Source organism: Mixophyes fleayi, chromosome 12 (assembly GCF_038048845.1).
Source record: "Mixophyes fleayi isolate aMixFle1 chromosome 12, aMixFle1.hap1, whole genome shotgun sequence".
NCBI classification, from domain to species: Eukaryota; Metazoa; Chordata; class Amphibia; order Anura; family Limnodynastidae; genus Mixophyes; species Mixophyes fleayi.
In genome coordinates, this window is record NC_134413.1 from 59,143,838 (window position 1) to 59,159,074 (window position 15,237).

At 44.2% G+C, this 15,237-nt stretch overlaps 1 protein-coding gene across 1 annotated transcript in view; it reads right to left on the reverse strand.

The window, feature by feature from the left end:
• The window catches only part of ARG2 (arginase 2), a 79,503-nt gene extending 64,478 nt beyond the window's left edge, over positions 1-15,025 (reverse strand). The window contains exons 1-2 of the mRNA XM_075193274.1: positions 14,773-15,025; positions 1,763-1,835 (exon numbers count right to left, since the gene is read on the reverse strand). Coding sequence (XP_075049375.1) covers positions 1,763-1,835; positions 14,773-14,889 — 190 coding nt within the window. The 5' untranslated portion in view covers positions 14,890-15,025. The remainder of the gene's footprint in view (positions 1-1,762; positions 1,836-14,772) is intronic.
• Positions 15,026-15,237: the final 212 nt, after the last annotated feature.

Here is a 15,237-nt window from a genome sequence, read left to right on the forward strand (position 1 = left end):
AAAAAACACCTCTCTAATAAAGAGATCTCTGATAAAATTGCCTGCTGGCAATGAAACGCGTCAGTCCGGGATTTTTATATCTTTATTTGCTTTGATACCACTTGTACTTTTAATCAACTAGCTATCGGCATTTTGCTACTTTATCTGGATAATCAGGAGAGACGTTTTTCAAAAATTTTACGTGGAATTATATCAAGTTACATCGGAATCAGCCTCTACACTCTGGGGATCAGACACACGGACATGTATACAGAGCCTGTGTATGACTGGGAACGGGATTCAAGTTCAATTGTATCTGGGGAAAATTTTTGGTAACAACTCTGAATATGAGTTTCTAGGAATCTCTAAAGTTCAAGTCCGACGGCACATAGCCTTTCCAGGAATCTGGTAAGAGACTTTATTTCACTTTACATCATAAGAATCTCTACGAAGGTTCAAGTCTGACGGCACTTAGCCTTTCCAGGAATCTGGTAGAAGACTTTATTTCACTTTGCATTGTATGGATTGCCATCCCCCTGTTCTATTTTCTTTTCTCAGCCCTATCAAGAATTTGGGTTACCAGTCCAGGACTCCATATCTTCATCAATATTTATCCCCGCAGGATTGAACAGGACTGATTGTTCTATTATTCCAATTATATACCAACATTAGGTTTCCCTCAATATATGGCCCGCTATTTGTTTTAATCCACAGACAAGTTAAATTAACTATTTATGTGCACCTATTGAAATATCAGCTGTAGTATTATTATATTTTATAACATAAGTGGTATCTTATTTATTGTATTTATTGTGTTTTTGTTTATTAGATTCATAATTTTATGTGAGGTTATATATGGTTTTTAATAAATACTATTATTAATACTCTCCGCAGTGCACAAGTAATTTATTGGTGGTCTAGGTTACCATTGCAATTTTTTGTTCATATATTTTATAAATTTGAGGACGCAGACCACAAGCATTGGTACCCCATAACCACAGCCATATCTAGCGCCAAGGGGGATATATATTTCTTTTTTTCTAATAAAGAGAAAGTTTACTGTGGAAAAACATAAAATTGCCAACATGCCATTCTACCCAAAATAACAAGCAGTACACAATCAGCTAGCTCCCTTCTCTCAGCTAGATCCCACCACCTGCAATCTACACTGTCATTATCCTCACCCTCATCAGTGTGTACATCATCCTCCCACAATGTTAATTTGTCCCCGCTGGAATCCACCATTACAGAAGTCTCTGTACTTTGATGTAATTGCTGGTAAAGGCCTTCCTCGTGGAATTTGTAGTGTAGGCCACTGAGATGAAAAGGTCTAATTAACATTAGACCTTTTCATCTCAGTGGCCTACACTCATACAGCCAAATAATACACATTTTCTCCCCTGGCACATGCCTCAGAAATAAATACAATAGATTTTGTATAAATAATAAATTTATAAATAGTACATTTCATATACAAAGTGCCAGACGATATAATAAAATAAGTACATTTCTAATACACCGTATCAAGAATCAGTACATTTGCAACAATATAAATTGGCACACTGTGCTAATAATTTAAATATATTATTACAATAGGTTATTTATAAGTGATCCAGCCACAGGCAGTTTTGCCAAAACGAAAACCAAAACACAGAGTTAATACAGATCCAAAACCAAAACCAAAACACGGTGGTCAGTGAACATCTCTATATATCAGTGTACTGTTCAAGATTCTATAAGACTACAACTAAATTTGAACCATGGTTGCAAAGCAGTTACTTACCTATATTGGACAACCTTTCAATGAGGCCGGCACTTCTAATTGCAGCTGGTCCATGTTCTACACCTCGCCATTTCTGAAATAAAATGAAGTCTACAGATCAATGACAAGCATATATATGTTTATTATTAACAATTATTTATAAACCACAAGGTTTAGCCCATGTGAATTCCAAGGTCAACCACCCTATCATTCATGCAGCTATGGTTTAGGCTGAGCATAGTTCACACAAAACCTTGCAGCTTTTTTGTTCCAAAATGGCTAATTTATGAACCACAAAATTGAGAACCTGTATTGTATATTTATTTACACAAGATTGTCAATTTCTCTGTCAGGCACAAATAAGGTGCATGTCCCCTTTCCAGTCATTAGAACTACCTTTAAAAGAATCAATCTGTGTCTAGTTTTGTGCGCCCACCTGAAAAAGAACATAGTGGAAACAGTGAAAACATCATTCCAAATGCAACCTACTACCACAATAGTACAACCCCTTTCATTCATTTTAACTTTTTTATTTGTATTCTATACTTCTGCTTATTTTACTTTAACTCATGTTTTTAATTAATCAGATAAGAGATCAGAGTAGAAAGACTGCACAACACCAAGGATGCCCTCCCTGTTTTCTCTGAGGACACCCCCAGCATCGTACAGGCCCCACACATCTTTCATATCTACCGATTTCCTGCAGTTAAGGTAAGGGTCGGGCGAGTGGTACTTCCCGTAATCCCTCTCCAGAGCCAAGGAAGCAAACCGGTCATATTGCACCTCTCTCATCTGAGCCTTCACTCGGGAGATTTCCCCACCATCTCCCTTTTCAGAGATCAGGAATCCAAGTTTCCTTCTTAATGCTGAATAGGTATTTTCTCTTAGCAAGTTGTTTCTAGCTACCAGGTCACGGAAGAAACCCGGGTCCTCTTTTTAAATATCTTCCACCACTCTGACCTACTCCAACCTGCCTCCAAAAGCATCTCTTGGGATTCAAAGAAGTCTCTAAAGGACTGTCTTATCTCCTCTTCCTCTAGCAGCTTAGAGTTCAGGCGCCAAAGGCCCCTACCTTTCCGAAGATTCTCTGAGGCATTCAAGGATACACTAAGGTAAACGTGATCAGAGAACTCTACCAGCTTTAGCTCTGGAGCCAAAGTTTTCGAGCTCTCCTTAACAAAAAACCTATCTATCCTAGACCTCCAGCTACCTCTATAATAAGTGAAACCCGTGAGGTCTGGGAAATGGCGAACATGCACATCCACCAGACCCGCCTGCCTCGTCATACTAACTAGAAAAATGGAATCATAGCCCAGAGAAGCCCTTGAACCTTCCCTGTCTTTGGTCCTAATAATAGTGTTAAAGTCACCACCAAAGACTATCTGCCGGGTCGAAAAAAGATATGGCTTTATCTCCCTGAAAAGACACTTCCTTTCCCATTTGGTTTGAGGACCATAGATGTTGATCAACCTTAGGTCGTGTCCTCTCAGGTTGACATCCAAAATCATACATCTACCTACTTGGAGCTCTATAACTCGTTGGACAGTTATCATGTCGGCAAAAAGGACCGCCACCCCCACCGTACGGCTCGGCCGCAAGAGCCCAGTATGAAGGCCCACGCCTCCACTCTCTCTTAGCTTTATGTAGGTCAGCAAGCCGACCTATTCTGGTCTCTTGCAAAAATAAAAAATCAGCCTCAACCGTGCTGAAAAAATCAAAGGCCATGTAAGGAGCTCGTTCGGACAAAATGGATGCCACATTAATGGTGGAAAACCTTATGGGCTGGGAAGCCATCCTTCTGAGTTATACAAGTAGGACCCAGACTACTTCTTCTTTGCCCGTTTGGTGGAGTCCTCTTCTGATGAACCCCATCTCTTTACACTTACACCCGAAGGGACATTCTCACTGTCAGAGAGGGAAATTTCTACATCCTCCTCTCCTGAAGACTCAAAAACATAAGATATCGCTCTGTTTACCCCTAAATTACCTAAGGAGATAGGGACTAAAGGATCCGAAGGACCTGGATCTATAGGGACTGAAGGGGGGTTGGCTAACAGGGAAGAAGTTAGGGCCGGGAATTCAATTTTCTCAGGGGGAGAGGTAGTAACTGGGGCCACCAAAGAAGACCTGAGAAGGGGGCAGGGGGGAAGAACACTGAGAGGCTAACTCTTCTACACTTAGTGGATTTACCTTAAAACTTGCAGATGGCTTCAAGAAATCTTTACCCACCAGAGAATCCACTTTTTTATTTCTACTTTTGACCTTTGGTTTTTTGTATATGATACTTGGTTCACATTGGGTTGTTAACTTGAGCTTGCTTTTTCTTTTCATTACCTTAGGTCTAAGTACCAAACTCCCATCCACCTGCCTCACCACATCCCCTTCCGCTTCCTCATCGCTTGAAAGAACAAGGAATTTATTTTCCACAATCAATTCCCCTTTTTCCAAGCTCCCTCCTCCCCCTTTCTTACCCTTCTTCTTTGGGACTATAAATGGCTCCTCTACTGCTTTCTCCACCACAGTCACTGATCGTACTCTCCTCGGTGCAGGAACAGGTTTCATCGGAGCAGAATCAGGTGCCAGTTGAACAATAGAAGTTTTTGTCTCTGCCTCTACTAATTCTGCAACCCGAGCCAGTTCACCATCCGGAATTTCACCCTCATTGTGGAAAGCCTGGGGACAACGGCTAAAGGGGTGCCCTATTTCACCACAGAGATTACATCTAATGATCTTACATTGCCGCGTCTCATGTCCCAGGCCTCCACAATGCCCACACTTAGTCACCGGACAGTTCATGCTGAGGTGACGGAAGTCACCACAGCGGTGGCACATCCTCGGCTGGCCAGGATAGAATACCTGTATACGATCACGGCCAATAAAGGCAGCCGATGGAACATGGACAGGGCCAGCCTCCGTGCATCTAAGCCTAACTGTGGTAGACCATCCTCCACCCCAAACATGCTGGCTCGGGTCTGGAACTTTCACCAAAGGAGTTATAAGGTCCACATACCTTTTTAGCCAAAAAGTTAAGTCAGCTGCTGGCAGGGACTCATTACGTACCAAAACTGTAAGTTTAACCCTCTCCTGCCTTGTGATGGCATGTGCCCTGAAATTCACCCACGGAGACTTGTCCTTTAGCGTTGCCCATCTGGACCAAAAGGCCTGGAGGCCATGGTAAGTCATAAAACTGACGTCAAAGTCAGGAGACCCCGAGGGATGAATGCAGGCAAAGAGGTCTGGAGCAGAGAAACCGAAAGCTGAAAATAATGCACTCAAAAATTCTGGCCTACTAGGTTGAGGAACCTCCTTATTAATAAATTTTAATTGCACTATATTACGCCTTTTAACAGGCTGTCCAACACCAGAATCCTGCCGGAAGGGATCCGTGCTACTCCTAGACTGACCAGCTAATATGCCAGCGTATGATGTCCTGCCTAATGTTTGGCCTGAGGCTATTGATGTCCCCAGTCTTACCCCTAATGCAGCAGATGACACAGACTGACCAGACACTACACCAGCATATGATATAACACCAGGTGTTTTATCAGTGGCTGCTGATGTTCCCTTTTCTATCCCTGACACAGTAGATGACACAGACTGGATATCCACTCCATCAGTATATGATGCTGTACCGGGCACTGGGACTGTAATTGCTGCTGCTACCTCCCCTGATCCCAGTGTTGCAGGGGACATACCTATATCTTGCACATTCATTTTAGGCACAATAGAAATACTTTTGTTCGTTTCCTGCTTTCCTCCCACACTCGCAACTACTGGGGCTAATATACCAGGATTAGTTTTAACCACTGTTTCCATGACAACCAGCGCTGCCCTAGAACCCTCAGTAACAGCAAGCGGCCCATAAATAGATTCCACAATTTGCATTTGGACAGGAGACAAAGTATCCCTATTCAACAATTTAACTTTTCCACGCTCACCAGACAGTTTCAGCAAAGGATCACATATGCTGTTGTCCCTAGCAACCGGAAGTACAGTTTCTCCAATATTGGAAGTGGTTGCCTGGCAACCGCTCACAACTTCCGGGTCCACTGAATTATTACACAATACAGGTGTACTCTGACCTCCTACAATGTCCACTACTGCCGGATTATTACTCGGCATTGTCCCATCCGCCTGAGCCATGACCTCTGCCATCAGGGTGCCGTAGTCCGGATGCCCCAAAATATTAAGAGCTGAGGCTGGGGAAGAGGGCGCCAGTCCGACAGAATCACCTGCCGCCGAACTCGTAGCCCCCCCGCCTTCTTACCAGACTCCCGCGGCTCCTTCATCAGCTGGTCATTTTCCAAGGCCCGAATGCAGTCATATAGGGAATCTGTTGCAGTGTCCATACAGGCATCAGTAGGCAGATTTGCTGGTAGTTGCACAGACAATTCTTCTTTATCACTTGAAGAGTCAGCTTTCTGCAACTTCTCCTGTAATGCAGTCAGGCAATCACGTTTCATTTTTAACTCTATCTCCAATGCTTTTATTTCCTTTGTGAAAGGTAAACGGTCTCTGCTGTATGCACTGTTCCTTTTCCTTTTTTTTGTTATAACTAGCTTTTTCAGCTTTGTAATTTCAGTGTCCAGACATTGAACTTGTTCACTGATATCTCCACCTTCTATTTCACTCTCCTCTGATTCGGATAAAGCATTAACCCTTTGCTGTGTGGAATAACTTTCTCCTACACAATCTGGAGTTGCTTTTTCTTGTCCTAGAGGGAATTCTGTGGTTTCCAAACCACTGTCTATATCATGATACTGCTTCTGGGGATCACAAACAACATCCTTAATCAATTTGTCCTTTCTAAGATTTTCTTTCTTTTTGCTGTCATCATTCAGCAATTCACCTGATATTATCCTCAGGGAAACAGGTTCCAAATCCTCAGAATGTACTGGTCATCTGGGCCTTCGATAGGACTTTGTAACTGGCTGCAGAGGTCTTTTGCTTTTTCAGACTGGGTAACATCCATCTGCTTAATTTCCAATGCCAAATTTGTAAAGCAGGCAGGCTGATCTGGAACTGGGCCTGGGCTAGGCCCCAAAGCCTGGGGACTCGCCTCCATTTTTTCCCCACAGAATTGCTTCCTGGTCTCTGGGCCTGGGCTAGGCCCCAAAGCCTGGGGACTCGCCTCCATTTTTTTCCCCACAGACTTGCTTCCTGGTCTCTGGGCCCGGATTAGGCCCTGGAGCCTGGGGACTCCTCTCCTCCTCTTTCCCAGGATCCTGCATCATTCTTGGGCTGCACCCCAGGTATCGCTCTGCAACTCACAGCACAAGTATCCACCTCCTTCCACCACAGCTGCTGAATCCAGAATGAGGCTGGATCACCCCTAGCGCAAGCATTTCTTGTACCTCCTTGTATATACTTTCCTTGGCCTCTGGTGAGACCCGATAAGCGGGTTGCCTAACTGGCCTATGCTCATCAGTGTCCACATGGTGCATCACCAAGGAAGTCTGACCGGGCTTCCTACTGAACTGAGTCGCAAAGGGCCACAGCACTGCTTGAAGCTGCTTCCTCTTGTGGGCACTCAACTGCTCATTCCAGCCTACTTCCTCTACACCATCTTCCTCTCTGGCATCCGCGAGGAGGTCAGGTAGTGGGTCACTTCCTGGTTCCTCAGTTGGTAAGCAGCAAACCGCTGCTACCGACTCCACATGCTCGTGGTATGCCTTCAACATATTTATGTGGTAGGTCCGCTGCCTCCTACCATTGCTATCAAATGAGACCATGTAAGTGATGTCACTCAGGCGTTTTGAGACCATGTACAGTTCAGCCCAGGCAGCCTGGAGCTTGTTCTGGCACGTGGGCATCAGAACAAGGACCTTCTGCCCTACTTCAAACACTCTGGCACGCGCGCCCAGATCATACCAAGTCTTCTGTTTCGCCTGTGCTTCTGCTAGGTTAGCCTGCGCTAGCCCCATGAGATTCTCTAACCGATCTCTGAGCTTCAACACATACTCCACCACAGATACATTCTGGGTGGGTAGCTCCCCTTCCCAAGACTCCCGGAACAGGTCAAGAGGCCCACGGACTCTGCGGCCATATGGTAGTTCAAAGGGGGAGAAACCGGTATACTCCTGCGGCACCTCCCGATAAGCAAACAGGAGGTGCGGCAGGTAGCGTTCCCAGTCCCCCCCTCTGAAGTTACAAATGCCCCTAGCATGTGCATCAGAGTGCCATTGAACCGCTCGCACAGTCCGTTAGTCTGGGGATGGTAGGGGGCAATACGGAGTTGCCGCACTCCACACTTTGCCCAGAGTTACTGGACCAATTCACTCATGAACTGTGTCCCTTGATCGGTTAGAATCTTACTAGGGAACCCTACTCTGCTGAATACTCCTAGCAGCGCGTCTGCTACCTTTTCCGCAGTTATGGAGGACAGAGCTAAAGCCTCTGGATACCGGGTAGTAGAGTCCACCACGGTGAGGATGTATCTCTTCCCCGATCTATTGGGCACAGGCAGAGGACCTACTATGTCCACAGCCACTCGCTGAAAAGGTTCCCCAATTATTGGCAAGGACTGAGGGGAGCGCGAGCACTGGGGCGCCCAAGACGCTGACACACATCACAGGACTTACAGTAGGCCCAGACGTCATCCGACATTCCAGGCCAGAAGAAGTTATGTGTCAAGCGCTTCAGTGTTCGGACTCTGCCTTGGTGTCCCGCCATAGGGATTTCATGGGCAACTGACATTAGTTGCGCACGAAAGCCATGTGGTACCATCAGTTGAACTTGTTCCCGGACTGGTCTATCCCCATCTATCTTCCTAGCTACATGGTACAACAACCCTTTACGCCATGTCACACTCCCTACCTCCCTCGCTGGAAGGCTGCTGCCAGCCTGGCGCCTCATGTCTTCCAGTGAGGGATCAGAGAGCCACGCTGCCTTGAACTCTTCCCTGCGGCCCTCACTATCTTCTAAGTCAGGATACGCTGCAGGGGGGTCTATGCTAGGGTGACTAGGGCCAGTCAAAGTGGGGTCAGTCAAAGGGGGATCACTGTGGTCAGCTGTACTCACCGCTGGAGCTGGCATACTGCTAGGGACAGGAGCATCCCCGGGCACCCCCACAAGATCAGGTTGGCAAGAGACAACATCCTCTGCGTAGGTAGGGGACGTAGTCTTTCCGGAGTCAAAGGTCTGGCTGTTTCCTGAAGAAATAGCAGATGTGGTCTTTTCCTCTGGGCTGGCTGAAACGGTGGTTGCAGATGATGACTGTTGTCTAGCAGCTGTGGTCTTTTCCTCTCGGCTGGGTTGTGCAGGTGTAGATCCTGAAGACTGTAGCTTAGCAGCTTGGATCCGGGTAAGAGAGTTCAGAAATGCGGTCACAATTCCACCCCCAACATTGTTGCCCAAAATCACATCAGTTGGGAGGCAATCCATAACGCAACTCCTGGCCATCTCCCCAGTCCAGATACAACCTTGCTACAGGCACTTCTTTTTCAAGTCCATCTGCCACAGTAACTTTGGCAGTGCGATTCTGCAATACTGCAGCAGGATCAATAAGATGGGGACTCACAACAGTAATTGAGGCCCCCGAGTCTCTCAGTCCTTCACCCTGCAGGTGTCCCACTTGGACCGGCTGCAGGTTCCTCCACATATTTTTAGGGGGTCTTTTAAACACACAGGTGACTCTCTCCGCTGAGACACCTTCATACACGCCAAACTCAACTGGGCTGGCAGGGGTGGAAACAGTTTCTACAGGCTCACCTTCGCCAGTTAAGCAAGTTAGCCGGGCCCCAGGACTCGGATTAGGGGCACGAGTCTGGGATGCTGGGGCTGTGGGACAGTCCATCCTTAAATGACCGATTTTCCCGCAGCTGTAGCACTTTTTCTCCAACCTGCTCTCCGTTGGTCTCTGAAAACTCCCAGGGACAGGATGGGGCGGTGGCTGGCGAATGGTACCCGAAGGGTTAGGCACTTGCTTTTGGGGGTGAGTAATTGTACAGTCCTTTGGGGTTGGCTTTTAGCCTGGCGCTTCTGTCAGTGTGGCCTCACTGCCACATATTCATCCGCTAGCTGTGCGGCTGTTTCCAGGGTGCCTGGCTTCTGGTGCAGCACCCATTATTTCACTCCGGTGCGCACCGTCAGTGAAAATGCACTTGGCACATCGAGTCTATTACCTCATCCACGGTCTGGGCACCTGCCCCGCGCACCCACTTTCTGGCAAACTCCCGAAGCAGGTTGGCAAACTTCTCATGAGTGGCGTGGAAGTCCTTTGTAAAGTCCTGGAACTTCAGATGATTGGTCTCTGGGGTAATAGTGTACCGTTTAAGGAGTGCCCTTTTCACTACATCATAGTTCGCACAGTCCTCTGTGGGCACGTTAGGCCTCCACTGCACGTCCTTGCAGTGTGGGCACCAGAATCTTAGCCCATTCCTCTCTGGGTACAGCATGTAGCCTGCAGGTCCTTTCAAATACCTGCAGGTGCTCATCAATATTCCCAACACAGTCCTCAAATTTAGGGCAAGGTAAAGATAACAGTCCTGATCCTCTAGGGGGCGCCTCCCCCCTGGGCTGCAAGGCTGGTGCCCTTCCCTCTTGGCGTCATGCCCCGAAGACCTGTGCCCACTCAGCTGCAGATGCGTTGTCCTCTAAGGCCGCCAGCTGGATCTTTAGCCCGGCAGCCCTGCGCTCATCATAGGAAAGAGGGGCTGGTTGTGCGGGTGAAGTCTGCTGGGTAGAGGTCTCTGCAGGCTGTTGATTAAGATTCTCTGCTGTCTGGCCGTCTGGGGTACCATGCTGTCGGTGCCATTCCCTCAGCGCCTCTCTCATCTCCGCCCTGTTTGGCCAATGGCTGATGTCAATGCCCTTGGCACCGCACAGGATCTCGAGATCCGCCCTGGACACGTTGGTGTAATCAGACATCCTGTGCGCTCTCCTGGCTGCAGTTATTCATCTCCTGAATAACTAGGATCTCCTGATTGGTTCACAAAAAGCCGCCTGCGGTTATCCCACCGCTTGGCACCAGAAATCTGTGACAGGGTGGACCACCTATGCCACCCTGTCTGTTGTTGCTGGGAACCGTCTGGGCTTACTTTGCCACCGTTCCCTTCTGTTATCCCAAATGTGCCCTCTTGCAGCAGTAGGAGGGGCTTATAATGCTGTCACCACTGGACTCCTTACCGGCATCTAGTAACTGGTTACTTCTGGGTCACTGACGCTGCTAGCATACCTCGTTGCGGGTGTACCTCGGCTGGTACTCCTGACCTCTCAATATACAACAGGGTTGCTGTGGATGAATCATCCCCTGGCCTATCACACTGACCAGGGCTGCAGGTAGCAGGCAGAGCGGTGGTACTGGAAAAGCTTGGGTCCAAACCTCAGACACAGCTGGAGAACGGATTCGATTTGGGTCTAATCTGTAGATCACAGGAATACAGCGATATTGAAGATGTTTCCAAGCAGGTCTTTTAAGCAAGATGTTTATTTTCTCTCACCCTAGTTGAAGGTACCAGAGTGATCAGGTCAGATGAAGTCAGAAGAATGATACATTACATGCTCACACAGCTCATCTTTTATACAGTTCTGACATAGGCTATTTTTAGAATCAGGATGTAACCCCGTTTACCAAAACATTGATTTACATACATTGCAAAGCCACTAATATTTATACTTAGCTATGAAATTCTTAAAAACCTTGCTGTGAATTTCCTGGATCTTATTTCAGAGACAGGAGACTCACTAGCAAGTCAAAAGGTCTGACTGGCATGAATACTTCAGACAGTCGCCGAATACACATTTCCGCAGAACAACAAAAACCAAAACAAGCTGGTTTCCCACATCACAATACACAAGAGGCTTTGTAAACACAGGCTCATTGTATCAGATATATACATCAGAAATAGGCATTTCCTATAGCAAGGTTAGACAAGAGACGAATTTCTTCCCCTGGTCTCAGAAATAACGATTACCTATCTCACAATATAAACAATATAAAAAAATAAGTGCAAATGCAATTACATAAATAAGTGCCCTGCACTATTCGCTTTAAATACATTTTTACCAAAAGTTATTTAATAGTGATCCAGTCACAGAGGTCATTGGCAAAAATGTAATAAACAATGGCGCTCACAACAGTATTGTATAGGTATATAAATACAAGTCCACGTAAACACCTCTTCCACGTATGGAGGCAGCCTTCCTTAGAAATGGTTGGTAAGTCCAAGATAGTAAAGTGTATAAAGTACAGGATATGGCGCAATCAGGTGCGTTAACAGGGGTATATAGCCCAAGTTCAGTGGAATAATAATATAGTTCAAGACAGTTCAATAGTTCAATTGTCCTGGACGATCCTTAAGGACCACAGGTATAAGTCCAGTTGGTAAGCATTAAAAGACAGAAAAAAACAGGTATGAGATCAGTGTGTTAGTGATAGCCCATCACCTAGAGGAATACACACCATAAGGAATAAAGGTTGCTTATCTGCATATATCTTGTCCAGAGACTGGAACACAGCTAATACATGGCTGTTCTCTCAATGATATATAATCAGCATTCTCTCCAAGGAGGTAGTATAGTCAGCAAAACTGCATGCCTGCTCACCAGCCATACAACAGCAGCATACTGTAAACACCATAACTCTCCTCCACAAAGTGGATAGGGAAAAAATAATAATGCACTATATGGTGTAGTATTTCAAAGAAATCAGCATTTAATAGAAAGTAACATATAAAATGCACACTCACATTGAGTAGTTATAACATAAGCTTGTCTGTAATTAAGGTAACAGATATACCATGTCCTCGGGTACAACAGGAACCTCCCACAGTCTCCGCACAAGAATTACTAATGGATCCAGATGTGACCCAGGGGTGAATAGAATATCCTCTATGCGTTTCGTCCCTAGCAGGATACTACCTCCTGAAGATAAGCAACCTTTATTCCTTATGGTGTGTATTCCTCTAGGTGATGGGCTATCACTAACGCACTGATCTCATACCTGTTTTTTTCTGTCTTTTAATGCTTACCAACTGGACTTATACCTGTGGTCCTTAAGGATCGTCCAGGACAATTGAACTATTGAACTGTCTTGAACTATATTATTATTCCACTGAACTTGGGCTATATACCCCTGTTAACGCACCTGATTGCGCCATATCCTGTACTTTATATATATATATATATATATATATATATATATACGAAAACAGGGACACTCTGCACTCTCCAAACACACAACCAATGCTATATCAAGTACTGTTCTATATTAAAAACAGGGAATGTTAGTTCCACATATTGCAATATATGTTTAAGCTGACCAACTCACGTCAAAGTGATCATGTTAGGACTGACCAGAATGGGAAGACTTTGGCGTGAGTTGGTCAGCTTAAACATATATTGCAATATGTGGAACTAACATTCCCTGTTTTTAATATAGAACAGTACTTGATATAGCATTGGTTGTGTGTTTGGAGAGTGCAGAGTGTCCCTGTTTTCTTGTCTATACAATGTGGGCAACCCCCTCTTGCACCCCAGTCTGTACATGGTGAGTGCAGAGGACCTATGTCTGTTTTTGTTTATACATATATATATATATATATATATATATATATATATATATATATATATATATATATACATATATACATCTATCTATCTATCTATATATATATATATATATATGTGTGTGTGTATATATAGATAGATAGATATATAGATATATGTGTGTATATATATATATGTATGTGTGTGTCTATATATATTTCTTATGCACTCCAATGACTATTTGGTGATATAACTCAGTTAATATTTGAATATGTTTGTTTTATTTGTTTATTGGGTACAGGTTAGTTGTGATTCCACTCGAAATTTGCTTATAGCAATTCAGCTCACATATTGGTAAAACTTGCACTGGACCATTGTCTTCTGGGTGAAATGGAACATGCTGGAAGCTCAATTTTAAGAGAATCATACACTAGGCAATCTTACATCTAGGGGCTCGGCTATTTTCTGTTGACTGCTGTATCCCAAACTGCCTAGCAAGTAAAAACCAAATTGCAAAGGCTGCATTCTCTGCCGATGTAGACTCTCACTGTAAAAGTACCTCTTACATTTATCCAATATTTTGAATTATTTAAGGAAATAGTTTAATAGGCAAAATAAATATTACTCAGGAATAAATAAATATTACTTACCATTTCAGTTAAGAAATAAAGGTGTCATTCCAACTCAATATTAATGTATCTCATTCTCAATAGTTCTGAACTATTATTCTAACCTATCAATATGATTGTTCACTGATGACTGATTACAACTTTGTAAAAGTATTTCACATCCATTATATTAACAACAATATACTTAACTAGAGAACAATAACTGAAAAATGACTTGCGTAGTGGTGTAATAGATCTATTGACGTGTTTAGGTGGTGTCAGTACCCACTAGAAAATCCTGAGGTTGTCCCTGAGTACAAACAAAATAAAGCTTAAAAACCCCAAGATTTATGCATGTATGTATTTTTTAGCTGTACCACTTGTACCAGCTCCAAGGCAGGTGTAAGTGTCGACTGATAGTGATGACTACACGTATGAGTGCCAGAACATGTGTTTGCAAGTAAAAGAAACTATAAAAATGCATTTTATGTGCACTACACATTAAGAACATCCTGATTTATGTATTTCATGTAAAAAAAAAATGTAAAAATAAATAAATAATACACTTTTATTATTGAGTATAGAAATAAGAGATGTAAATGTATTTTCTATTTTTTTTTATGCATTCTGATAGGACTTTAAATTGCACATATACATGTGCCTATCCTGCACTGTGTTCTGTCTATTAACATATGGCAAGTATTGCCAGATAGTACTTGCCCAGATTCACATGGAAACGTTTTTTGAGATCCGCTTGTATTTGAATAATGGCGTACATGCGTGAAAGTTATGTGCATTTTTTTTTTAAGGGCAAGTTGCGTTCACATTGCTTGGAAGATTAATTAGGCCCAATAACATTAACACATTTACAAATAACAGGTTTTACATCTTACACGCCATAAAACCTTAATCAAATCATCCGCATTTTTTGCTTACCTGACCCTTGGAGAATGGAGCTCCAATAACAGATACCGAGTGGGTGGATTTCTTCTGCAGGTTGATAATGGTAACCTTTTTCTTTAAAAGCTTTAAAAATCGCGTTCGCAATGACATCTTATATATTCAACAGGGAGGCGACAGGTTATTCTCGATGGCAGGTGATGATTTTTTTTCTGTTCTCTCCTTTGTTGCCCAGTTCATTCTGTTTACATCAACATCGCGGATCAGTCTACTTGACATTCTAGGAACATCCCACTCTGAACGTCACGGTGACCGCTAGCAGCCTGCCAATCAGAAGGGTGCCTTTCGGAGGTGTGTGAGGCACTGCCTGGCTCACGCCCAGTTAGCGTAATATTGGCGTCTGGGATCAGAAAGCGTTCCGATTTTTTGGTGTTGCGAGAGAAATATTTATTATATTGCGAGGGCAAACTAACGGAACTTAGCCTACGTGTTATGTGAAAA